Here is a 23,344-nt window from a genome sequence, read left to right on the forward strand (position 1 = left end):
GTTGGCAGTTTGCGTAGACACGCCAGAGTCTCATCATGGTTTACTTCTTATTGTGAGTGTCCTCGAACGGCGTGTACTGATATGAATCCATCACATATAAACCAAGCGTGCAACAGCAGGCTATGCAATCCGGCGGATCTATGGAACGAGTGGCGCGTCTTTTGCCACCAGCTTGGCTTTTTCTTCAGATGGAGCAGACGCGCAAGTCGGCCCCCAGTCATCGCTTGTCTCCATGATACAAAGCAGTGTTGTCGCAAGCATGCAGCCTACTTTTTCTCATGCGCTGATAATAGGACTTCCGCACCCACAGCTTACAGGGGCATTCCTTATAGAGACCATCATCTGGCTACCACGTAACACATGTCAGAACGTTGCTGAGCGCCCATAACAATGTCCCAACGTATGCGATACCACCACACGCGTCTATTACTAGTAGGTCCGACTCTCTTGTCTGGCATCATTCACTGTTCAGGTATATTTTTACGCTCAGTCATGACAACGCGTGATGCAAATCTGGTTCTGGGCTGCGTTGTGAACCCCGTTCTCGCGCGTCGTTTGAACCCTGCACGACCCTTGGGCCTTTGTCTGGATCGGTTAGTTTCTCTGTATCCCAACGCATTTGGTGCGCGCTCTACAGGTTTCACATCGAAGGTACTTGCCTCACTTGATCGATGGTCATGCAGCTAATTGGGTGGACTTTAGGCACTGTATTTTCATCTCTACCTAACTGGTGCCTGGTCTGCGTACTGTAGACAATATTTGTGCATACGCTGGAGTGAACCGCCTTCGACATTAGTTAAGATTTGATTAAAGAAAGTTAATGGGTTGCTCCAACTCTCCCAGACTATCGCCTGCCGACACTGCTGATAACAACCCCTTGCAAGATCATTCAGGAATATTCTTGGGCGGATGCAGTGAAGATCCGTGTGAGCAACTTGAGACGGAAAGCAACCAAACACAAATACTGTCAAGCCGGTATTTTCCAATGCACATGGTGCAATTGATAGGCTCAGGGCACCACCCGAGCTCGGTGATCAACCAAAGAGTCCCGCTTGGCACCCTCTCAAACTCCTTCACAATGTATTTCAGTAAGTGTCTCCACAGTACACCAATCCTGACTCGCACTAAGTTAACCTTCAAGCCCATCGCTCATAGAAGACTCCATGGCAGAGTCTATGCGGCGTCGTAGACTACAGCGGCATTTTTGATGCTGAATGTCGCCATCCCCTCTCGCGATGCATGGAGAGCACACGTGTTGTGATTCTCGGGAGCCTAAGACAAGTCCCCAACATGATCGGACAAATGCTTGACTCAACGGTCTTACTGGTGTTGGAAAAACGTCAATGGCGTTCACCATTGCTGAGGAGATGAAAGCAACCAAAAGACTTGCTGCAACTTTCTTCTCACAGAATCATGCACAAAATGTACGACTGGATGAAGTCTTCGATGTCGGACCACAAGGACAAGCAATGACGTAGTGGCCGCACTCTCCGAACACGGGTTTTTGAGAGCAGTAGCTACATATGAATGTTCGTCTACTAATGTTGTCACACTCTGGATCGGAGACACCCGCTTTCAAGGCATTGTTACAACGGACCCGTCATCGTTCCGTCCACCACAAGCTCTGTAAGATGCTCTTGAAGTACGGTCAACTCCTCTTCAAACACCCTTTTCATCAAATTCGTGGTTCCCAGGCACTAAGCCAGGTATCACATCGTCGGGACTAGGCAGGATAAAGCTCGACATTTTCTCGTTCGATGTGCATGTTAAAATACAGCCGACAGTGATGATCTGACCACACGAGGAGCGCCTAAATGCTATCCTCACGCACTCGAAAGATAGGACCTGCTATCTTCATAGTCAAGTTAGGCTCATGATACATGATTGCGTCTTTGCTTCATGTCAATTACAAATACCGTATCTGCGATGCAATAAAGTACATAGGTCTATGTGTGACGAGGTCCAAAACCAGTTCAAAGAGCGATCCCACTTGGCTCTTGCGACTCATATCCCTTGTGATCTAAATCATGTTCCGATTCCTCCTCCACCGTACCCACACTCGGGCGCGGTGATATTGGTGATGTTGGAAGTTGTACTGTGCCCGAGTTTGATGATGAATCTGTGGATGCTACACTCGAGCGAGACATGGAAAATCGCGAAGCACGACCGGACCAGAAAGACTGTATACCTGCACCCCAGTTTCCCAATGCTGCCTTCGCATCCGACGCGGCTTGCGCGACACTTACGGGCCGTGTAGGCATACCTAATACGGAATCTCTCGACGTCTGTCTGCTGATATCAGAAGTAGGCTTGCTCCCCTCAAAAGCGGGGGACGAAGACAGTACTGTTTCTGATTGAGAGACCGTCACTGGGGTCTCACACACGCTGCTCGCAAGATCGGAGTTGAACGAAACAGAGCTGGTTGTGCGCTGCTGCTGCCATCGCCCACGGACGCCTTCGACCGCTTTAAAGAAGTTCGTTGAGCTAGCGGTGATAGTGCGTGAGATGGCGTCTCGGGTCGGAGCTAGTTGTTGCTCCAGTTTCAGTTCTTGAAGTCCTTCGGACAACCGTATTCCAATGTCTCCAACGACAGAGGGCTTCTCGTTGCACGGGTGACTGTTAGAGTAAAACTAAGCGTTTGAGAGAATTGTTGGAACAAGTTGTCCAACCGTGGTTCGACAATGTCGAAGAGCATAGGGTCTGTAGACCTCTGCCACACATCATATGCATTCGTCTTGGTGAACTCGGCGATCCAAAGTGGGTTGAAGTCGTCGATCGAGTTATCATCTCCTCCTGCACGAATGTTGTAAGTGTTGATTGTAGTTGTACACACTCAAGACTTACCTGTTCCAGTAATGATCACATTATTCACTTTCCCTTTTGCAAGGAACTCTCGATATCGAACAGATGCAAGTGCAGCGGAAACGTACTCTTCGAACTGTAAAACATAAGTCAAAGCGCATCTGACACATAAGCTAGCCCAACCTTGGCTCGCAGGTAATCATCACTGCCTTTGAAGCTGTCAAACATATTAGATCTGGAACCGGGCAATTCCGCAAGGTAACAGACTGCATGGTAGGCTTCATTGGATCTGCATCATCCCAAGCATCATTGACGTCTCGAACAATCTCATCCATCCATTTTCGGTCGGCCGCTGTCAGGCCCATTAGCCGTTCCAACCTATGATTTCGAAACTCTAGTGTGGCTGTTTCCGTCTGCGAATCAAAGGTGAGCTTCGAGTTGCGTCGATGGCATCTGAAGACCAACATTGATAAGCAACTCAATCTCCTTTTGTTGAGTCACGATGGTATTCGTGCTCCCGCATAGCCAGCCTTGTGAATCCTTTAGAAGGTCCAACTGCTGCAAGGGCAAGTACGGTTGGAAGAACGCATCCTAAACCGCATGGTCAGCTTTGTACGCTATTGTGCAAAGCAGAGCATACCTTGCCGAAAATATCTAGCGGCAGACCCATATATGCCATCATACTTTTGCGATCTGATGTTCGTAACGACTGTGGACACGAAAGTGTGGGTGCACGTGCAGCGAGAGGAGGGGATCCGGAATCCTCCAGCGTTTGCAATAAGCCTGAATATAAATTTGAGGGTCAGGAAAAGAGAGAACATATGAGTCATTACCAGGGATCAATGATATGAGGGAGTACTGGTAAGCACATAATCGTTCCACTGGGTGACCAAAGAACATAATCTAGGCTATATTTAATAAAGACTGTATATTCGATGTTTATAACAGACCTTTTTCTGACACATGAGGGCTTTCAATAGAATAAGCGTGCGATGGCGAAAGGTGTGGACAAACTCCCGGCTAGCTACGTCAGCTTCTCAGGATGGTCAGTACTGCGCAACTTACATGCTCGTGCCTGCATAAATGCAAGGTGATCAGATATGCCACATCGTCTCGATGAGCTTCCTGACACACCAATATACAATCCGCTTTCCGTTAGCTGTGTGCGAAGAGAGATTTCCAGCGACGCGCCGAAATCTACCAGAATACTAGTATCCGAGAAGTCGCTTATGAAGCAACGTTAGAATTGGCTCGTCAAGTGACATTCAAACTCACCGTTGCTCGAACAGCGCGCGTGTAACGACACCCAAGCGATCCCTAACAAGTCGTGTAGTAGTCAAAGGTATGTGCGCGGGGTTACAGACCAACCGAATGGGGCCAAAGACTGGCTTCGATGCCAAGACCACGACAGCCTTTTGAACGATTGACCGAGTCACATCTACATCTTTCACAAGTAATACTGAGGCTGGTATTTGGCGGTTGCATCTGTAGACCAAAAGTTAGGGTCCGACGCGCATATAACGATTTAGAATAATCCGCACGAGATGCCAAAAATCGTGGTAGGTATTGGAGTATTTGGAACAAGATGAAAGTAAGAATAATCTTCTAGAGACTGCATAAGGTTGTTCATGAGAGCAAGTTTTGCACACACTTCGTTGTGCTTACCAGATGTGCGCCGTCTGGAAGAGCCAGGAAGGGAAGTATCTTGACAATCTCTTCATCTTGGAAAATGTCGCCATGGCAGAATTCAATCTTCGGACCAACCTGAATTATACATGAGCTTCCAAAGTAATGCAGGTATGTTCAATCATCATACCAGGTGGTTGAAGTCTACAAGTGCAATGCCCAAGACTAATGGGCCTTCCGGGGGTTGTAGCAACATAGACTCCGGTCGTGCTTTCTTCGAATATGAAGAAGCTGCAGAAGTGAATGAATCTGTGTCCGTTGCAGCTGATGAAGGAGTTGGCGGATAAGTCACAGCATATGGCGTGTTGTATTTCGGTTCGTCAAACAGAGCTGCAGAAGGAGCCGCAGATGTAATCGAACTAGCACGCTGAGCGTTCCTCTCGCTAAAGGAGTCGCTTACATCGTCCGTTTCTGAGTTGAAATCAATCTCTAGAGAGTCATTCTGTGATCCACGTCTATCAAAAAAATCTTGAGCGCGTAGAGCAGTATTGGGGTCGTGTCCTGGCGAATGTGGAGCAGATGAAAGAGAAATTGAGCGTTGAGAAGCAGTATCAGCATCGGCATCGTCATTTTCGCTTTCGTCTTCGAATTCACTGCGATCGTTTACGAGAAAACCACCGACGACATGTTCGTCAGAATCAATCCTTTCAACGCTGGACATGTCGAATATTGACGGCGTGATTGGTGAAGACAGCTGTGTAAGCTCTTAGCTCAGAAGCGCCAATCACGGCCCAAGCCTATCATGGCACTCACGTGCGGTTGTCATCGCTCGCCCGCATTGGCTCTGCGGCATCAATGTGGCGGTCCACGAGTCTGAGAAACGAATCCGCTGCGTTTACCAGGACCAGCGTGTCCTTGAACAAGTTGTCCTGAAGACTGAAGATTTAGTCCCGTCATGGTCAAGCCCGGCGTTATCCTTCTGGTTTTGGCTACCTCTGCGCTGGCACTCCCCACCCGTTTCATGGATACCCTACAGTCCATCTTCGGGACTACGTTAGATTTTCCTAAAGCTGAGATTGGTTGGACCGATCCACGTCTCAATGGTGGACGGTTTCTAGACGTAAGTGCATCGTAAATTTACATGATCCTCCTCACGTTTGCTTGCAGTTCACGACTCCCAGATACGGGGAACCGCTAAATGTTATCATATCTAACCAGTCGGATCCCTTTATTTTGACGGATGCTGGCTTTCGTTTGTATTACAAGTGAGCCGCATGTAACTTTATGCTCGAGCCTCATTGACATGTCCTGCAAGGTCCATCGGGTTTTCCGAGGAGTGTTTAGGGCTCCATTATGGTCATGTCCACAAAGCAGACCTCGGCGACGGCGACGAGAAGAAATCTGAGCATATTCTGGCAAGGCAATACTACTTCCCTATGTGGGGAACATGCTGGGAAAGTATAGCAGGTTTGTCTTCCTCCACGTTTCGTTAAATCTTTGTGTGATTCGGTGTTCAGGAGGAAACCACTTCCGCGCTTGGAAGCAGAATGGGTCAGAAATTGACACGGGAGCATGGTTTTTGGCGTAAGCACCACCACCTCACTTCCAGATGTGACTACTGACACTCCATCCCCAGTGTCTCCAAGGAAATGGTGAGTGGAACATGAGCAGAACTTAGGAACCATATTTTATCTTTGGCAGGACTCCACTAAAAACCATATGATAATTCCGGACGGATATAACATCGGTCGTGATTTGCTCGTTGAAGCTGCCGCATCTGTCAGCCATTGGAATGGCAGGTGGTGGCAAGCTGATGTGGAGTGGCGGAGAGGCCTCCTCGAACCAGGATACAAAGGTCAGCAGCTTCCTTTCCTCTGTGTGGTTATTCTTGACTCGCCATTCAGGAATCAATCATGCCATTGCGCAAGATGGACGCATTGCGATCCTGACTGTCAATCGACTGTAATTGTCGCCTTATATTCAGTAGGTGTGTTGTCAGTTTGGACAAAGGGTTGGTGTTGTATTATATACCATGTGCATGGGACATTACCCTGTTATTTACAATGTACGCATGTCTATAGTTTCTGTCACTAGAACATATCCTTATTGTCATGTCTATCCTGACGATCGCTGACAGACCGAAATCCATCTATTTCATTACAATTACAACAGCTGGTATACAATCGTGCCAAAAAATGTAGAACAAATGTGGGTAACAAACAAACAAGGAGTGCATGATTAAATAACTTCTGACGATGCAAGATGAATCCCGACCATACCAACAACATACCACCTCTGAGTTTGTTAACCGGAGCACATGAGGCAGGCCTCCTTGTTCTCTAGTGAGCACAACATTTTTGCTTCTTCGAGCTCGCGCTCCCTTTGACGCTGAAGGGCAGCGGCGTACTCAGGGTCAATGTCAGTAGCTTCACTGGGACCCGACGAACTCGGCGCAACACCATTGTCATTCGAATTAGATGGTGGAGGGACTCGGCGAAGAGGGGATGGAGAAGCGGAAGGGGTAGGAATCCCAGTGGCAGCCTTGTCGGATTCGCCCTGTTGCACCTTGGCTGCTTTAAGCACACTCTGGTCGATAGTGAACTGAACAGCTTGCGCCGCCGGACGAGTGCGCAAATAGTACATGCCAGTCTTAAGGCCCTTCTTCCAGCCATAAAAGTGCATACTCGTCAGTTGGCCTATGGTAGGCGACTGCAAGTGAATGTTCAAACTCTGACTCTGACAAATAAACGCTCCACGGTCGGCAGCGAGGTCGATAACCTTCTTCTGCGAGATCTCCCAAACGGTTTTGTAAATGGCTTTTACATCGTTTGGTATACTGGGGATGTTGGCGACGGAGCCATTATGAGCAATGATCATGTTCTTCATGTCGTCATTCCAGAGCCCACGGTCGACTAGGTCCCTGAGCAGCCAGGGACATACAACCTGGAATTCACCAGCAAGGACACGGCGAGTGTAGATGTTACTGATCGAACGCGTTAGCATACACAACGTGACAAGGAGGTCAGACGTACCTAGTGTAAGGCTCGAAGCATTCATTGAAACCGAGAATTTGACTAGTTGATGCAGTCGGCATGGGTGCAACCAACAATGAATTGCGCAATCCAGTTTGTGCGATCTTTTCCTTGAGACTGGTCCAATCCCAAAGGTCAGTGGGCGTGACACCCCAGAGATCATATTGCAGTTGACCAAGATCAGCGGGACTGCCCCTGAAAGTCTCGTATGGTCCATCCCTTTCAGCTTCCTCGCAGCTGGCCTCGAGTCCAGCGTGATAGATGGTCTCAAAGATCTGAAGATTGAGTTGCCTTGCCTCAGGTGAGTCAAATGGCAGACGAAGAATCATGAAAGCATCTGCGAGACCCTGGACACCAAGACCAATGGGGCGATGACGCATGTTGGAAGTATGAGCCTCCGGAACGGGGTAGTAATTTACATCGATAATGCGGTTGAGGTTGCGAGTGACGACCTTCACGACATCATGAAGCTTTTGGAAATCGTACTTGTCGTTCGAAATGAAAGTAGGGAGGGCCAGAGAGGCAAGGTTGCAGACGGCGGTTTCCTCCGGCGACGAGTACTCTATGATTTCAGTGCACAAGTTGGACGACTTGATGGTGCCCAGGTTCTTTTGGTTCGATTTGCCTATGGATGATCATGAGTAAAGAAACTGTTACGAATGACTTCGACGTACGGTTAGCGGAATCTTTGTAGACCATGAAAGGGCCACCAGTCTCAATCTGAGCTTCAAGAATAGCATACCACAGCTTTTGAGCTGAAATGACCTTTTGTGCTCGTCCCTCTTTCTCGTACTTCTCATAGAGAGCTTCAAATTCCTCGCCGTAAACCTCGTGAAGACCAGGCGCTTCATTTGGGCAGAACAGCGACCAGTTTTCATTGGATTCGACGCGTTTCATGCTAATAAGGGAAAGTTAGGGTGGTGACAAGATCACAGTCGAACACATACAACAGGTCACAAATCCACAGGGCATAGAACAAATCACGGGCGCGTGACTCCTCTTTACCATGGTTCTTCCTCAGGTCGAGGAAATCAAATATGTCAGGGTGCCATGGTTCAAGGTAAATTGCGAAAGCTCCCGGCCGTTTGTTGCCACCTTGATCGACATAGCGTGCCGTGGCATCATACGCGCGAAGCATAGGAACAATGCCGTTCGAGTAGCCATTTGTTCCAGCAATGTAGGACCTGTAAGGTAAATATTACTAATTGAGCAATGCCATAAATTAATTTGACGTACCCAGTAGCACGAATACAATGAATGCTCAAGCCGATTCCACCTGCGGTCTTGCTGATCATGGCACAGGTCTTGAGGGTGTCGTAGATACCCTCTATGGAGTCATCTTTCATGCATACCAAGAAGCATGAGCTTAGTTGGGGGTGAGGAGTGCCAGCATTAAACAGAGTTGGTGATGCGTGTGTGAAAAATCGTTCAGACATAAGGTTGTACGTCTCGATGACGCTCTCCATATCATTCTTGTGAATGCCAACAGCAACACGCATGATCATATGTTGGGGACGTTCGGCAACACGGCCATTGATCCTGAGGAGATACGACCGCTCGAGAGTCTTGAAGCCAAAGCTGAAAAGAATGAGTACGATATCATCGTGCATCTTGATAATCGTGCTTACTAGTTGTAGCTGAAGTCACGGTCATAGATGATTGCAGAATCAAGACGAGCGGCATTCTTTTGCACGACCTCATATACATCATCGGCGATCATACTAGCAGACTTTCCGTTCTTAGGATTGACTTGATGAAGAAAAGTTAAACAAGTCGAACACCAAAGATGTGGAAACATACTATATTCATAGAGGTCCCTCACAACCGTAGAGAAGTTCTTCTTGGTTTCCTTGTGGAGATTTGATATTGCGATACGCGCAGCGAGGACAGCGTAGTCAGGGTGCTTCGTAGTAAGATAGGCTGCCGTCTCGGCGGCGAGGTTCTATCTCAGGTCAATGAAGTGAACAAGGCAAAATATCATAAAACACTTACATCGAGTTCGACGGTTGTGACGCCTTGATATACACCTGCGATGACCTTTTTGGCAACCCTGTAGAGAAATTAGTTACACGCAAAAGTAACAATACTGTTAACCAACTCAATCGGCTCGACATAGTTAAGGTCAAGGCCATAACAGAGCTTATTTATTCTAGCTGTGATCTACCAGGCGGTGAGCTATGCACTATACAGCTTAGTGGGCTTATACCTTGTCAAATTTAACTTCCTCTTTGCGACTACACGTGAATAACGCGTCAGATGATGTGGAAAAGGATGATCTCGCGTGCGTTTGCTTACCCATCTGTGCAGAGGGACACGCCGATCAGTTACCATACGGTGACCAGACTTAGGGGCGACTGACCTCTTTTGAAGACGAAAGCCATGGTAAATCACTCTTCAAAATGGAAATCAAGGAAGATGAGAATGACAAAAAAATGAGTCTGATGACGGACGAGATGAAGGAAAGGAAAGTCGCGTCGCGAAGAATTTAAGTGGCGTGTGCATTACTCAGCCAAACAACCCAGATAGGATATCGTGTCACGCATCCATGCGTATTGAACGAGTGTAAATTCGATTTAAATGCGCGCTTTTCTCGTACTGCGACATTCAAACCAGTTCAGGCTGGTATATATGTACATGTGTGCATAGATCAAAGCGTGAAATGAGACTGAAAATAATGGGTTTCTGGCATGTTTGCCTAAGATGTCACATTAGGTTAGACACGCTAATCAACAAAAATCGCGTACCGCGTTATTTTGGCTTGCTTGTGTGTGCATCCAAGTCTCTGACTCATCTATTCATAGCCCATCTTTCGCACCCGCAACCAGGTTGTGTAATGCCACATACTCAACAGATTCACACTGGCGACCCTGCGTATGCTTCTCCTGTAATTCGTCCTCCTTCTCCTGCAAGTTCTGTGGGAACCGCGTACGGGCCCGATGACACGTCTCTATCTGACTCAGGATTGAGTCAGGATGTTTTCGAGCGAAAGACGATCGCCAACCTTCGGCTTGACGAGCCGAAACATGATGAAGTTCATAACTTGAAAGACCCCTTGATTATTTGTCCCAGCGATCCGCAAGAACAGAAGCGTGTGTTGAACTTCATCCTCGTTCCGCTCCTTTGTTGATCACTCCAGCTAGTGCTGTTTGAGGAAATATTATGTGGCTTCCGCCGGCGTGTTCAGCGGCTGGAGGAGGATGAATTATTCCAGCAAACAGTCATAAACGGTTCTCAAATTGGAAAGGAGCAACTGCCTTCAGCTGACAACGTGGCGAACTTGATACAGAACATGATGGGCACCTCAATAGGGAGCGAAGCAAGCCACATACAGGATGGTCCTTGGAACAGGTGCAACACTGCTCATGCGACTTCCACCTCCAGCAGCATGAGGACCGCCGCCGGGAAAGGGCGATTAGGGCAATACTGACTCATGTTGTGGCCGTTTCCACCCCATTGACGAACCTGCTCATTCAATGTACTCAAACAACAGAATTTGTACAATATTTAGCAGTACATATGGAATGTACTCCATCGAGTCGGGCAGACATTAATATTCACCACCTTCTGTGAAATAATCTGGTAGCGCTTGCTGAATCTGCTTCACCTTTTCGTGGATAGACCGTCTTGCCGCAGACTTGCAATCGTGGTGCATATATGTTGCAGATCCCCACTTGTCAAACTCCTTGACAATGATCCCCAATCTCCCGAGGACATTTGCAGAGTCGAGGGACAACACGCCTTCTGACCTCGTCTTCTCCTTCCAGAAATCTGACCAGCTCTGAGTGCATCCATGTTGGTGCCACGTCGCACCGCAGGACGGTGCGTGTTCGAACTGCGGAGGAACAGCACGCAACCTGTCCCACGCCTTAGAAAGGCGGTAATATCCCGACAGAAGTCTCAGCTGCTGTATCGGGCTGACCACCAGCCGCTGCAGCCCCTCACTCGTTTCTTGAATATCACCCTCCACGTATGTGTGACCGTTGCCCGCCCCTGGACAGACAAATACCGACGTTTGCATGACTTCGAGATACGCCGCGCCTCGCAGGTCCCTAAGGTTAAACTCATCCGCGAGCGTCATGGCCAGATATGAATAATGCAAAGAACCAGACATTAGCTTTTGAAGAAGTTGGATCATCGTGTCCATCAGACGTGAGTGCGAACACATCTGGGCGAGTCTGATCAGGCGAGCAATTTGTCCTTCACTTTCTAAAAGAGCCGAAGAGCGAGTGCTTAATGTTGGGAACATGCGTATTAGAGGGTTGTCATTGAACAAGGGGGACATGTTCCGTTCAAGGTACTCTTGAATTGCGTCCAATGCCCATGTTTCTGTCGACTTGAAAGTGTACTTGCTGGACACCTTTGCGATGTCTATTAGTCGGCTAAGATCGGCTTTTGGAGATCGGACTATTATTAGTTCCGAGGGTCTGTTGCACTCAAGTATGAGAAGGGTGAACCTTGCAGGCGCTTAGATAACACTCACAGGGCATAGAGCGCCCAGAGGAAATGCCTGAACTCTTCCGCAGTATCCCCCTGCAGAATGATGGGATGGTCGTCCGACATCCCTTCCTCTCCGAATTCACCTTGTGGAAGCGTAAACATAGGCCCGAAGAATGACTGATCCTTAGACAAGATCGTGCGATGGACCTAATACACCATAAATCATTCAACACATGAGCATGAATCTCACTTCAGATCATACTTTGAATAGTGTGTTTTGCACACGAAGAACGCAGCTCCCGTCAGCCATGTAGTATGCATCGTCCCTTACGGGACTCTTCAATTCCTCCGAAACCATGATAAGAGGTTCAAGTTGGTCAGACTCGGATGCTGTAATGTCAAGGCTGCTAGTATGGCGCGCTCGCTTTCGCAGTGGTGATTGCGTATGTTGATCTTCTATTACTATGTCTGGCTCTGGAGAGAATTCATGTACCGGGATGAATGGTATGACGGGGCTGTCCATCCCTGCGGTCCGGAATATTGAGTCCAACAAAAGGTAGGTGGTAAATATAATATTGTCCCGAGTTCCTGAAAGAGCATTTCAAGACAAATTAATTATATATATTGGTGGACGAGTAAAACCACCGAGATTGTTATACTTAGATGTTTTAAATTCGGTGCCGTGTCGGATGCACAAAGTTGGGATGTCCTCTGAGCGTACTTCCCTCGCACGGTACCGATTTGTTCCTACTCTCAGCTATGTCGTCTGGTACTGTCACTCTCAACGATGGAAATGAGGTATCGTATTAATTATGAAAGTTTGCATTACCGTGTCATGACCTGATCATATGTTCTGTGCTGCATCCCAGTTCCCCATAATAGCTTTTGGCACGGGATCCACCATGAAATTCAAGGATGTCACAGACTACGTGGGCCAGGCCATCGAGAACGGATTTTCTCATATCGACACCGCACAGTGTATGTCACTTCTAAGTTTGAATTGCAGTGATTATTGTAATCTCATGTTTCGAAATTCGTTCTGGTATAAGATTATCAGACAGAAACCTACGTGGGCCTAGCCATCAAGGAGAGCGGTCTTCCTCGCTCGAGTCTGTATATCACTACTAAGTACAGCTTTGGTGCATCACCGCGGGAGGCTATTCAACAAAGTCTGAACAAAGTTAGGCCTCACATACCACTCACGAGTTGCTGCACGGACTTAATTATATGCTCGCTTAGATTGGCCTTTCATATGTTGATTTGTATATGGTGCACTCTCCGGAAGTCCTTTCTGACTTTGAATCTGGGTGGCAAGAATTTGAGAAAATGCAGAAAGATGGATTGACAAGGTGTGCCCTTTGCGACCCGACCAGGATTCATTGGTTATCATAGCTATCAGGAGTATTGGCGTCAGCAACTTTACTGTAGAGGACCTTCAGAAACTTCTGAAGACTGCGGTTACGAAACCCGCCGTCAACCAAGTAAATTTCTCCAGCTGAACCTGATACCAAATATAACCAACTCGTGCAGATTCGATTCCATCCGTATAATTATGCATCGCACAAAGCTTTGCTCGAATACTGCGCAAAGCAGAGTATCACGGTGGAAGCATATGGAAGCTTGACGTGAGTCCTTAGACTGCTCCTAACAACTCGTTGCTCCAAACTTGAACCGTGCTGATTTCTGCATGGCCAGCTCTATCACACAGAACCCTGGAGGACCGGTCGATGCGGTAGTCAACGCCGCTGCTAAGCGTATAGGAGCAACTCCGAATCAAGTGATTTTCTCTTGGGTCAGAAGTAAAGGTGTAGCAATCGTCACGTATGTCCATCTACTTTCCGTGTAATCTTCGTATCTCATGTCACTTCCATCACTGAAGGACGAGCCGGAGCAAGGAACGCCTTCAAGAGTACCTTGCCGTCGAAGATCTTCGTATGTCTCGAATCATGAAACGTGACGTTAATCTAATCCAGTTCATGAAGCCCCACTCACCGCTGAAGAAATCGCTGCCATCGATGACGCTGGTGCTAAAGGCCCTCCCTCCAAGTTAGTTGTTGCGAGGATTGCAATGCAACACAAATTCGAAAGGTCTCCATCGTTGGTCATGTGGCTGGCTATTGCAATTGTATTTAGCTTTGCAACGTTTTTCGTTGCGAGAGCCAAAGCACTCGATTGACTGGTCGATGGCTGTATCCTGTCACTTGTGTACTTATTTCGCGGCCTCTGGTATATGTCCACAGTTTCCGTGCATGATGATGGTCAGCAGTCGTTGTACTAGTACCCCCCAAGCAATGATGACGACTTACAAAGTAGCTAGCTGGAAACTTGTTGTATGAGTTACACGGAAAACCGACACAAGCAACAAAACGCTATAGTGGTAATACTAACGTTCGAAATGCAGGATGATGACGGTCAAGGTAAGAGTAAAAGTATCGCTGTGGACAATCAAAGTCGACAAATTTTTCGTTAGATTCTTCTATACTTCAATACTCCATTGAAAAGCTTTGAAATATCGTAGATACGTTTGCTAGATATATATGCTACTTCAGATTTGCACGGGGGATTTCTATAAATAACATTTTGACCCGAATATTTGGCGGTATACCAGGACCCCTGATAATTTCCATTAAGGACTGCCCTGGCTGGCCCACGAGGGGGAGCTGATAGTGAAGGTGGTCCGAGCGCAAAGCCAGGAACGGCCAATGAGCGCCGCTGCGCTGACATTGAGTTGCACCCTGAAATATATGTCAATGTATGAGGTTTATTTTTACTAACCTACTATAAAGTCAAGTGCCCAAAGAGACGCACATCTCAGTTCTTGAACAGAAGCTGAGATGTAAGTAGTGTATTCCTGTACGTTAGTTCTAGCTAATGAAAAGTGTAGCGTACCTTGTGTTTATAGGTACAACCGCATTAATAGAGTTCTTGAACAGAAGCTGAGATCATACCTTGTGTTTATAGCGCTCCCGCCTCCTCCCTATTCGTCCCATTAACCGAGATGCCAGTGGGTTGCAACCTGCAACATTTGCAAGTCTCACAACTTATGAGTTGTGACATTCATGAAGTAGTAAGCACTCAGCACTATGCATAATGAAATTGGGACATACTGGGAATTTGCGTGGATCATACTGGACCCAACAACATATATGAAGAGGTTGACTGGAAGTAGTGATGGAACAGTCTGGTTCAGTCCGGTTCACCAGGAAAATCAGCAAACGCTGAATTGGACGTTTGCGTTCGGTTCGGCGATTTCGCTGAACACTGGACCGAACGTAGTCAAATGCGTTCGGGACGTTCAGTTCATGTTCAGTTTGGCGTTCGGTAGCACAGCTTCACACGTGCCATCAGTGCGGCAACAGACTCGGATCCACCATCCATCACGCCAGTCTGCTGACGTGAATGTTGGCAGCGGTTCTGTCCTCATTGGTGAACTAGCAAGTCTGACAATGACGGAGCAAGGAATACTACATTCACTCGCAGAGGGCAGAGGGGTCACCCGGTATGATAGTATTGGCTTACTGGAGTCATGTGGAAGCTGTCAGCAGGTGTTCACAGCGAGTGTACTGTGGACCCACATCCTAACCTGCATAGAGAGTTAAATCTTATATAGTTATCGAGTCTGTTTGTTACAAAGCATTAAGCATGTTAATGAAGAGCTAATCTATGCTAAAAATGAGAGAAAGATATAAAAGTATGACGAGCCGACAAAGGAGTAAGGAAAGGGAATTCGAAACATGCCGCAGGGAGCAAGGATATCTTGAGGCCGTTATATACCGCTCAGTAATAATCGCAGCATTAAGCTGAAGCGAACATGTCAAGCAGAGGCTGGGGTCTTTTCGTTGTGAATGACGTGAGGGTGTTCGGACTTTGTCTGTGCAGGGTTTGGAGAAACTCGAAAAAACCGAGTAAGATCCGACTGATAACAGGGTACTAGAAATCGGCGGCGAGCCGCCGTTACGATAGACTATTGGTGGATGAGTAAAACCACCGAGATTGTTATACTTAGATGTTTTAAATTCGGTGCCGTGACGGATGCATGCACAAAGTTGGGATGTCTTCCGAGCGTACTTCCCTCGCACGGTATCGTTTCGTTCTTACTCTCAACTATGTCGTCTGGTACTGTCACTCTCAACGATGGAAATGAGGTATCGTATTGATTATGAAAGTTTGCATTACCACGTCATGACCTGATCATATGCGCTGTGGTGCGTCCCAGTTCCCCACAATAGCCTTTGGCACGGGATCCACCATGAAATTCAAGGATGTCACAGACTACGTGAACCAGGCCATCGAGAATGGATTTTCCCATATCGATACCGCACAGCGTATGTCATTTCTAAGTTCTATATTGGAATCTCATGTTTTAAAATTTGTTCTGTTATAAGATTATCAGACAGAAACCTACGTGGGCCTAGCCATCAAGGAGAGCGGTCTTCCTCGCTCGAGTCTGTATATCACTACTAAGTACAGCTTTGGTGCATCACCGCGGGAGGCTATTCAACAAAGTCTGAACAAAGTTAGGCCTCACATACCACTCAGGAGTTGCTGCACGGACTTAATCGTATGCTCGCTCAGATTGGCCTTTCTTATGTTGATTTGTATCTGGTGCACTTTCCGGCAGTCCTTTCTGACTTTGAATCTGGGTGGCGAGAATTTGAGAAAATGAAGAAAGATGGATTGACAAGGTGTGCCCTTCGCGACTCGACCAGGATTCGTTGGTCTTCATAGCTATCAGGAGTATTGGCGTCAGCAACTTTACTGTAGAGGACCTTCAGAAACTTCTGAAGACTGCGGTTACGAAACCCGCCGTCAACCAAGTAAATTTCTCCAGCTGAATCTGATACCAAATACAACCAACGGAGCTTGTCGCGCAGATTTCATTCCACCCGTATAATTATGCTTCACACAAAGCTTTGCTTGAGTACTGCACAAAGCAGAGTATCACGGTCGAAGCATATGGAAGTTTGAAGTGAGTCCTCAGACCGCTCCTAATAATTCGTTGCTCTAAGTTTGAACCATGCTGGTTTCTGCACGGCCAGCTCTATTACGCAGAATCCTGGAGGACCGGTCGATGCGGCAGTTAACGCCGCTGCTAAGCGTATAGGAGCAACTCCGAATCAGGTGATTTTCTCTTGGGTCAGAAGTAAAGGTGTAGCAATCGTCACGTATGTCCATCCACTTTCTCTGTAATCTTTGCGTCTCATGCCACTTCCATCACCGAAGGACGAGCCGGAGCAAGGAACGCCTTCAAGAGTACCTTGCCGTCGAAGATCTTCGTATGTCTCAAATCATGAAACGTGACGTTAATCTAATTCAGATCATGAAGCCCCACTCACCGCTGAAGAAATCGCTGCCATCGATGACGCTGGTGCTAAAGGCCCTCCCTCCAGGTTGGTTGTTGCGGGAATTGCAATGCAACACAAATTCGAAAGGTCTCCATCGTTGGTCATGTGGCTGGCTATTGCAATTATATTTGGCTTTGCAACGTTCTTCATGTTCTGAAGTTGTACGGGGGAAGTACGAGCGAGGTTTGGAGTTTTTCATGGGCGAATGTAATACATATCCAGTGTTTGTTGTTCTTGTCTTTCACCACACCCATCAACCTTTCACTCTGCATCACTGTATGTTCCTTCCCATAATGTAGTGATACGCCTCACATCGAGTATTGGACTTGATCAGTGCATCCTGCGACCCTGCGCAAACCTGGCCACCTACCACCATTTTCATTTATTGGGCAGATCTGCGATCAAAGTCAAAAATTCAGCTTGTGTTTGGGCTCACAGTACGAATCATCTAACGACATCTCCCTGCACGAGCCTCAGAGTAACCTAGATCAGACCTTGCGTGAATGACTGCAGTGCTGGACCACTAGCCAGACGGACATTGTGCTCTGTTATTAATGCTTTGCTAATTCCTCAGACCGCCACATCAGCAAAATGATCAGAGGTACTTGGTGCTGAATTAAAATATACGGTAGCACTTTAAGCAGTCTAGATTTTGGCAGAACAGTGAATGCATCTCCCGGACAAACCATCATGAAAATTATACAAATTAATCATAAGTACTCTCGATACTCGGGAGGAATGTCCACCTGTCCGCGGAGCGGACCACCAGCTATACGGACACCGCCATCATCATGTAGGTAGACTTGTTCCTCGTTGGCTATCTGGCGAGGGAAGAAAGTATCGGCCTCCAAGTCCTCAACACGACTCACGCTCCCAATACCTACGGTAGATGGTGGGATAACAGAAGGCTGGGAACGGTTTGAACGGGCCAATCATCAAGCCCAACGAGAGGTGCGTTCGACGTGGTCGAGAAGTCGTAGTTGCTGCGAACCTCATATATGGAAGGGTTAGGAGCATTTTCCACATCTGTGTTCGCATATGAAAATTAAAATGTGAACTCTCATTTTTGGAAATTAACAAACTTGTTTTTCCAGCTACCGTTTGAGCATTGAGTTGTCTCCGCAGGTAAAAAATCAGCGCCAGTACAGCCACAACCAGTAATACCCCTCCGACCACACCTCCAATCACTGGTGCATTGTTTTTCTTGGTAGTTTGTACTGAAGTTTGAGGGACTGGCGAGGACGACGGGTTAGTTAGAGGCTCGGGAGCAGTCGAAGATGATATTGGAATGGATTGTTGGCTATTGGTAGTTGCAGGAGATGACGGGCTAGATGATGTCGCTAGCGCCCACGATAAGAAATGCCATATTTCATGATATGGAAAATCTTACCTGACAACGGGGTATACTGAACATAGTCAAGCCAAAGATAGCTGCTTTGATTGAGATTGGTGATTTTTAATTGGTGTGGACCATTGCCCAATGTTGGAGAAGTAAAAAAGTTGTGGTGAAACAGAGTTCCTCCTTGTGCAGGAGCTGTAAAAGTCACCGCAGGTTGACCATCAACCTGGTATGATGAGATTGGGGCTCCCACATCTTGCCCCGCGTAATGAATGGGGCCGACGGTACCAAATACACTAACGCTGACACCTAATAGCGCACTACGTCAGTACAAGAAACTCACAAATTCTACAGTGCAAGGAAAATTGGTACAAACCAGAAAAATTGAACAAGGCCATCGAACCTGCCGTATTCGTTCCTGTGGTAGTGTTATCGTATTCGAATCCCGCTTGGCCCCCATGAAACCATGAACCACTGTAAGTGAAACTGAAGTCACGGTCGTCGAGGGTTATGGACATGGAAGAGAGATAATCGTGATCTCACGAGTCGTAAGACTAACGTTGCTTTTATCGAAACAATAATTAGCTGTAACCTTGTTATTCATGGATGTGAGAGTATCAGCCATTTAACTTCCCTTTTGTATGCTGTGTAAAACTCCCCCATTTGCCGATCACTGTCTTGTAAGAATGGAACGCTTGCTTTTTGTGGTATTGATTTGCTGTGAGTTCGATAATGACCTGGTTTACACCATGTTCGCAACAAAGCATGGTCTCCATTTAACATTCAAAACTAGTTCGAACCGAATGTGTTAGATAATTCGCTTGGCACCACTCCCTTAGAGAGTGCCGGCACCTCTTTTGCACCGTGGGGCATAGCGTTGCAGTGCTCGGGTCTAAACCATGATATCACAGTGAATGGCTACTGGAGACGCGAGGCACTGCTGTCGAGGTCCCGTAGAGCGCTGGGAATGGCACGGATATCTTCAACATAGCAAGCCTTGAAGCAAGTCTAAACCAACACGTACGAGACCTATGCCACCCTGCTGCACGGCATGCAAAAATCAACGGACAATCTCCATTCGTTCATGTGGTGGTTGGGAGTCCGCTAGATTATAAATCAGCATAGAACGTATAGAACGTTGACTAGCAAGGCACATGTCGTGATAGGCTCACCTCGACGCTTAAGTGCTCACCGATTACCATTGTTAAAATTTCAACGTTCAGAATCAGTGTAGACTACTTCCCTAACATGTGTCTCCTCTCAATACTATTATTGGGCTGTCACACTTCATGTCAAGTTAACAGAAGATGATGGAGTCCCCTCCTTCGCATCCGGACATCAGCGCTGAGCGTCGCCATGAGGAAGGAATTGATTCATGAGCAGGCAGAAAGATCGGTGGACTCGTATTTGGTAAGGCTGTTCGATGAAGACTGCTATGAGGAAAGAATTGATTAATGCACCGGCTGAAGGAACGCTGCCGGTGAACGTTTGAACTAGGAAAAGGGATCAATACATTGTTATGTAATATCACCAACCGAAGACTGCACAAACTTACAAGCCGCACTGGCTGGTACTGCTTAACCGTGATGGCATCGGCTGCTGTGCGAGCTCAAGTTGCAGCAAAATGGCAAGAGTCATTCAACCGCCTCAATCGCAATGAGCCAGGAATATCTGGTTTACTGGCTTTCAGCGAGGTATGTCATTGGAATTACCATGCATAAATATTCCAACTTCGCATTTAGGCATGGACTCTGGCCATAGAGTTTCTTAAACCACGAGATTTGAGCGACCCTGCGCCCCAAAAGCAATATGGTCGGTAAATATGAACACTTCACTGATTATTACTGAGTCTCAATCAGACTTGAATCAAGTGAGGGCAGCATTTGGCGTTGTCAGCGAGTGCAGGAGGTTACCTGTCATGATGGAGGTTTTCCTTGGTGAGACTGCTCATTTACGATGTTGCATTTTTTCTGACGGATGAAGAGGACATCCGAAAGAGTCAACACTTGATCACCCGAGAAGTTGAGGCATATATGACGCTTTACGAGGTTAAAGTTTCTGCACCCCTGCAATTTGTGGTGTCGCTCAATGCTTCATCACAGAGTAATTCTGACCCAGAAGCAATACGATCACTTGTGTATCGTTTGGTCGAGTGGTACAACGCATGGAAACCAACTGCAGAGTAGGTACCGTGTACCTTGCCAAGGTTAACATATATCTGATGTACCTTAGTCTGGGACCAACGATGATATCCGCCTACACTCTTGCGTTCCAAACTCATATTTTTTCTGTTCTTCCTCCATCTTTCGCTCGGGGAATCAAAGCTCTTGTTTCAGCCACACTGCAGCATACTGTATCCCAGTCCCAGGACCCTCAAGACCGCATCCTGTGGCAAGCCTTTGATACTCTTAGCCTCATCGACCGCTATGAAACCCTTATCGCAAGTATAGGATACGAGTTCATTGAATCATATATAGAAGAAACATGTGCTAGAAAGTGGTCAGAACCCATGCTTGCGACCCTTCGGGCCTGGATGATCGATAAAATTGTGCCATGGATGCTGTATCCATTTGCAAGGGGAGCAACCAATGGTGATTCACTTCAGTCGTCCAAGCTGCTGACTCACAAATCACTCAGCGGATGAGGCCAAGACGATGATGCAAGGCGTAGGGTCAAGGTTTGACTTCCATATGCATAAGACGCTTTGCAACCTAAGGTGAGAACATTTATATTAACCTTAAGTTGTGAAAACTTCATTTGCAGGACGAAGGAAATTTTTGACATCATCATCGATTTCCCGGAATCTGCAGGCGCCCTCCAGGACCTAAAGGTTGGTACGAATGTTTGTGGTCAATTACATTCTGAATGTTCTGTTGTACACGCAGGAGTGCTTGGCACGTGTCGATCAACGTGCGGACCTCGTACAAGCACTACGGCAAGCGTACGTCGTGGTCCATCGTTATCAACTGCAGCAATGACTCTGATTGTAACTTTCAGTAACAATAAGCGGCTCCTTCACCCGGGCGCAGATACAAAAGATATTCTGACGCATTATGTCTCGACGATCAAGTGTCTCAGAATCGTCGATCCTCCTGGAGTACTCCTATTTAAAGTGGCTGATCCCACGAGAAGGTATCTCCGGTACGTGCACGCGAAGTTGGAACGGGGAACAGCTGATGACATCTGCATGTTTGGTCAGAGATCGACCTGATACTATACGGTGCATAGTAGCAAGCTTGGTTGGAGATGGCGAGAGTGGGGACTCGCTTGTCGACGACAACGATCCCATTCAGCCCCTTCAACAACCCGAGATGGAGAATTACTCTGATCCTGAGTGGAATCCCGAACCCATTGATGCTGGGCCAGATTTTCGCGCGAGCAAGTCTAGCGACGTTATCAGCACCATAGTCAGCATATATGATACGAAGGACCTGTTCATTAAAGAACTGCAAGTACTGTTAGCACAACGCCTGCTGGCGGTGAAAGATGGAAATTTTGACCGCGAGGTTAGTCAGCTAGCCGACTGTGGTAGATATGCTCAAGAAGGTGCATGCAGCGTCGCAATGTCGAGATTTTGAAGATTCGATTTGGCGAAGCTGCGTTGCAGGTCTGCGAAGTCATGCTGCGAGATATGACAGATTCGCGCCGCATAGACCAGCATGTGCAATCGCAGACAGCGGTAAGTTGTTATTATGGACATGACAAGGTACGACGCTACTATTCGAAGCACAGAGTTCCATGCATCCCACGATTATATCTCGACACTTCTGGCCCGCACTTGAGTCCAGTGACATGGTCATGCCTGGGCAATTTCAAATGTACGTCCTTTACCTGTAACTGCTCCTGGTTCTGAACCAGTATAGCTTGCAAGAGCAATATGCCAAAGAGTTCTCTGTATTCAAACCTGATAAGGTCCTCCGTTGGTTACTACATCTTGGCCGGGTTCATCTTCAACTCGAACTCGAAGACAGGACATTGGAAGCTGACGTGCCTCCTCTGGAGGCGGCATTCATTGAACTCTTTTCTGAGAAGGGTAAGCGACCATTCAAAGCTGCATGACGGTACTAACCCTGTAACAGACGTATGGACAGTAGATGAATTAGTCCTCCGATCCGGCTCCATCAACCGAAATGCAGCTGTTAAAGCCCTTGGTACTTGGGTAGACATGCATATTCTAAAAGAAGACTCGGAGGGTGTTTTCCGGCTGCTTAGTGTTGCCGAGAGTCCTACACCAGGAAGTAGACCACAAGCACCTAAGCCTGGTTCGTTCACCTTTCGACGTGGTATATCCTTGTTGCTTATTTTAAACGACAGCGGAAGCGGGGGAGTTACCGCCTGTAATGAGCATGCAGCAACAACAGGCCGAACAAATGAAAATGTACTGGAAGGTATGCTTTGTTGTCGTTTGCACTTGTCACAGTGGATCTTACAGCAAAATGGCGCGAAGTTCATCGAGGGAATGCTTACAAATCTCGGTTCGCTGCCGCTGGATCGAATACAATCAATGCTCAAGTTTGCACCCGGCTATGATCGCACTGTGGAACAACTTGGGAGCTTCATGGAAGCTGCTCGAAGAGAAGGCTTGGTCAATGTCAAGGACGGTATGTGGAGACTTGGGAAGTAATGATTTCCCCCATTGGAAGTGTAAGTACGTCATAGCTTGCTACGTCGCGTTACATTATACGGAAAGCTTGCCCTGGCAATACTTAACCTCTAGAGAGCAAAAATACATGACTGCTTGCATGTTCGAGCTGCCCGTAGTC

The 23,344-nt window shown here is 47.3% G+C and overlaps 10 protein-coding genes across 10 annotated transcripts; 6 read left to right on the forward strand and 4 right to left on the reverse strand.

Annotated features, from left to right (window-relative positions):
- Positions 1-956: 956 nt before the first annotated feature.
- BJ212DRAFT_1345661 (uncharacterized protein) lies at positions 957-1,371 on the forward strand (the record flags this gene model as incomplete). Its single annotated transcript, XM_041335312.1, has 2 exons — positions 957-1,088; positions 1,156-1,371. A coding segment is annotated over one exon (216 nt), but the record flags the coding sequence as incomplete, so codon positions are not given.
- A 602-nt stretch (positions 1,372-1,973) lies between these two features.
- BJ212DRAFT_1269254 (transport protein Avl9-domain-containing protein) lies at positions 1,974-4,684 on the reverse strand (the record flags this gene model as incomplete). The annotated part of the gene is made up of 15 exons (XM_041330803.1): positions 1,974-2,616; positions 2,670-2,790; positions 2,845-2,938; positions 2,986-3,019; positions 3,070-3,215; positions 3,268-3,393; positions 3,443-3,585; positions 3,636-3,705; positions 3,753-3,822; positions 3,933-4,028; positions 4,078-4,119; positions 4,171-4,287; positions 4,344-4,414; positions 4,468-4,566; positions 4,619-4,684. The coding sequence occupies 15 exons, from the start codon at positions 4,682-4,684 to the stop codon at positions 1,974-1,976; spliced, it is 1,938 nt and encodes a 645-aa protein (XP_041194333.1).
- Positions 4,685-5,103: 419 nt separating this feature from the next.
- BJ212DRAFT_1345675 (uncharacterized protein) lies at positions 5,104-6,579 on the forward strand. Its single transcript, XM_041335313.1, has 8 exons — positions 5,104-5,182; positions 5,242-5,548; positions 5,596-5,693; positions 5,744-5,895; positions 5,946-6,012; positions 6,065-6,080; positions 6,130-6,283; positions 6,333-6,579. Exons 2-8 carry the CDS (start codon positions 5,384-5,386, stop codon positions 6,392-6,394), a joined length of 714 nt encoding a protein of 237 aa, XP_041194334.1. The 5' UTR covers positions 5,104-5,182; positions 5,242-5,383; the 3' UTR covers positions 6,395-6,579.
- On the reverse strand, positions 6,580-10,029 carry BJ212DRAFT_1459898 (ribonucleotide reductase). Its single transcript, XM_041338906.1, has 11 exons — positions 9,820-10,029; positions 9,667-9,759; positions 9,559-9,620; positions 9,453-9,510; positions 9,261-9,402; positions 9,089-9,209; positions 8,697-9,038; positions 8,408-8,644; positions 8,135-8,358; positions 7,461-8,085; positions 6,580-7,411 (listed from the first exon to the last, which is right to left on the reverse strand). The coding sequence occupies exons 2-11, from the start codon at positions 9,757-9,759 to the stop codon at positions 6,733-6,735; spliced, it is 2,583 nt and encodes an 860-aa protein (XP_041194335.1). The 5' UTR covers positions 9,820-10,029; the 3' UTR covers positions 6,580-6,732.
- A 264-nt stretch (positions 10,030-10,293) lies between these two features.
- BJ212DRAFT_1479475 (uncharacterized protein) lies at positions 10,294-10,887 on the forward strand (the record flags this gene model as incomplete). The annotated part of the gene is made up of 2 exons (XM_041339887.1): positions 10,294-10,549; positions 10,601-10,887. 2 exons carry the CDS (start codon positions 10,294-10,296, stop codon positions 10,885-10,887), a joined length of 543 nt encoding a protein of 180 aa, XP_041194336.1.
- Positions 10,888-11,007: 120 nt separating this feature from the next.
- On the reverse strand, positions 11,008-12,420 carry BJ212DRAFT_1268908 (uncharacterized protein; the record flags this gene model as incomplete). Its single annotated transcript, XM_041330766.1, has 3 exons — positions 11,008-11,884; positions 11,941-12,104; positions 12,160-12,420. 3 exons carry the CDS (start codon positions 12,418-12,420, stop codon positions 11,008-11,010), a joined length of 1,302 nt encoding a protein of 433 aa, XP_041194337.1.
- Positions 12,421-12,583: 163 nt separating this feature from the next.
- BJ212DRAFT_1345686 (Aldo/keto reductase) lies at positions 12,584-14,083 on the forward strand. The gene is made up of 9 exons (XM_041335314.1): positions 12,584-12,695; positions 12,767-12,875; positions 12,947-13,077; positions 13,137-13,246; positions 13,297-13,378; positions 13,428-13,522; positions 13,593-13,718; positions 13,777-13,829; positions 13,880-14,083. The coding sequence occupies exons 1-9, from the start codon at positions 12,657-12,659 to the stop codon at positions 14,071-14,073; spliced, it is 939 nt and encodes a 312-aa protein (XP_041194338.1). The 5' UTR covers positions 12,584-12,656; the 3' UTR covers positions 14,074-14,083.
- Positions 14,084-15,893: 1,810 nt separating this feature from the next.
- BJ212DRAFT_1345697 (NADP-dependent oxidoreductase domain-containing protein) lies at positions 15,894-17,399 on the forward strand (the record flags this gene model as incomplete). Its single annotated transcript, XM_041335315.1, has 8 exons — positions 15,894-16,222; positions 16,283-16,413; positions 16,473-16,582; positions 16,633-16,714; positions 16,772-16,866; positions 16,937-17,062; positions 17,121-17,173; positions 17,224-17,399. The coding sequence occupies exons 1-8, from the start codon at positions 16,093-16,095 to the stop codon at positions 17,397-17,399; spliced, it is 903 nt and encodes a 300-aa protein (XP_041194339.1). The 5' UTR covers positions 15,894-16,092.
- A 373-nt stretch (positions 17,400-17,772) lies between these two features.
- BJ212DRAFT_1345701 (uncharacterized protein) lies at positions 17,773-19,536 on the reverse strand. Its single transcript, XM_041335316.1, has 5 exons — positions 18,958-19,536; positions 18,633-18,890; positions 18,325-18,582; positions 18,189-18,268; positions 17,773-18,150 (listed from the first exon to the last, which is right to left on the reverse strand). The coding sequence occupies exons 1-5, from the start codon at positions 19,097-19,099 to the stop codon at positions 17,953-17,955; spliced, it is 936 nt and encodes a 311-aa protein (XP_041194340.1). The 5' UTR covers positions 19,100-19,536; the 3' UTR covers positions 17,773-17,952.
- A 631-nt stretch (positions 19,537-20,167) lies between these two features.
- On the forward strand, positions 20,168-23,205 carry BJ212DRAFT_1479480 (uncharacterized protein; the record flags this gene model as incomplete). The annotated part of the gene is made up of 16 exons (XM_041339888.1): positions 20,168-20,275; positions 20,324-20,393; positions 20,441-20,518; positions 20,565-20,763; positions 20,814-21,172; positions 21,219-21,297; positions 21,345-21,411; positions 21,467-21,522; positions 21,579-21,722; positions 21,781-22,087; positions 22,138-22,260; positions 22,314-22,399; positions 22,445-22,614; positions 22,661-22,843; positions 22,896-22,969; positions 23,014-23,205. The coding sequence occupies 16 exons, from the start codon at positions 20,168-20,170 to the stop codon at positions 23,203-23,205; spliced, it is 2,295 nt and encodes a 764-aa protein (XP_041194341.1).
- Positions 23,206-23,344: the final 139 nt, after the last annotated feature.

This window comes from Suillus subaureus (genome assembly GCF_016647635.1).
Source record: "Suillus subaureus strain MN1 chromosome Unknown BJ212scaffold_11, whole genome shotgun sequence".
Classification (NCBI taxonomy): Eukaryota; Fungi; Basidiomycota; class Agaricomycetes; order Boletales; family Suillaceae; genus Suillus; species Suillus subaureus.

Coding starts and splice junctions, on each gene's coding strand:
- BJ212DRAFT_1345675 (XM_041335313.1), top strand. CDS start 5,384: ATGGTCAAGCCCGGCGTTATCCTTCTGGTTTTGGCTACCTCTGCGCTG. Junction 5,694..5,743: donor GGCTTTCGTTTGTATTACAA/GTGAGCCGCATG, acceptor ATGTCCTGCAAG/GTCCATCGGGTTTTCCGAGG. Junction 5,896..5,945: donor ATGCTGGGAAAGTATAGCAG/GTTTGTCTTCCT, acceptor TTCGGTGTTCAG/GAGGAAACCACTTCCGCGCT.
- BJ212DRAFT_1459898 (XM_041338906.1), bottom strand. CDS start 9,759: ATGGGTAAGCAAACGCACGCGAGATCATCCTTTTCCACATCATCTGAC. Junction 9,210..9,260: donor GAGGGACCTCTATGAATATA/GTATGTTTCCAC, acceptor TTCTTCATCAAG/TCAATCCTAAGAACGGAAAG. Junction 8,086..8,134: donor CTACAAAGATTCCGCTAACC/GTACGTCGAAGT, acceptor GATCATCCATAG/GCAAATCGAACCAAAAGAAC.
- BJ212DRAFT_1345686 (XM_041335314.1), top strand. CDS start 12,657: ATGTCGTCTGGTACTGTCACTCTCAACGATGGAAATGAG. Junction 12,696..12,766: donor CTCTCAACGATGGAAATGAG/GTATCGTATTAA, acceptor GCTGCATCCCAG/TTCCCCATAATAGCTTTTGG. Junction 13,523..13,592: donor GAAGCATATGGAAGCTTGAC/GTGAGTCCTTAG, acceptor CTGCATGGCCAG/CTCTATCACACAGAACCCTG.
- BJ212DRAFT_1345701 (XM_041335316.1), bottom strand. CDS start 19,099: ATGTCCATAACCCTCGACGACCGTGACTTCAGTTTCACTTACAGTGGT. Junction 18,269..18,324: donor AACGGTAGCTGGAAAAACAA/GTTTGTTAATTT, acceptor ATGCGAACACAG/ATGTGGAAAATGCTCCTAAC. Junction 18,151..18,188: donor CCACGTCGAACGCACCTCTC/GTTGGGCTTGAT, acceptor AACCGTTCCCAG/CCTTCTGTTATCCCACCATC.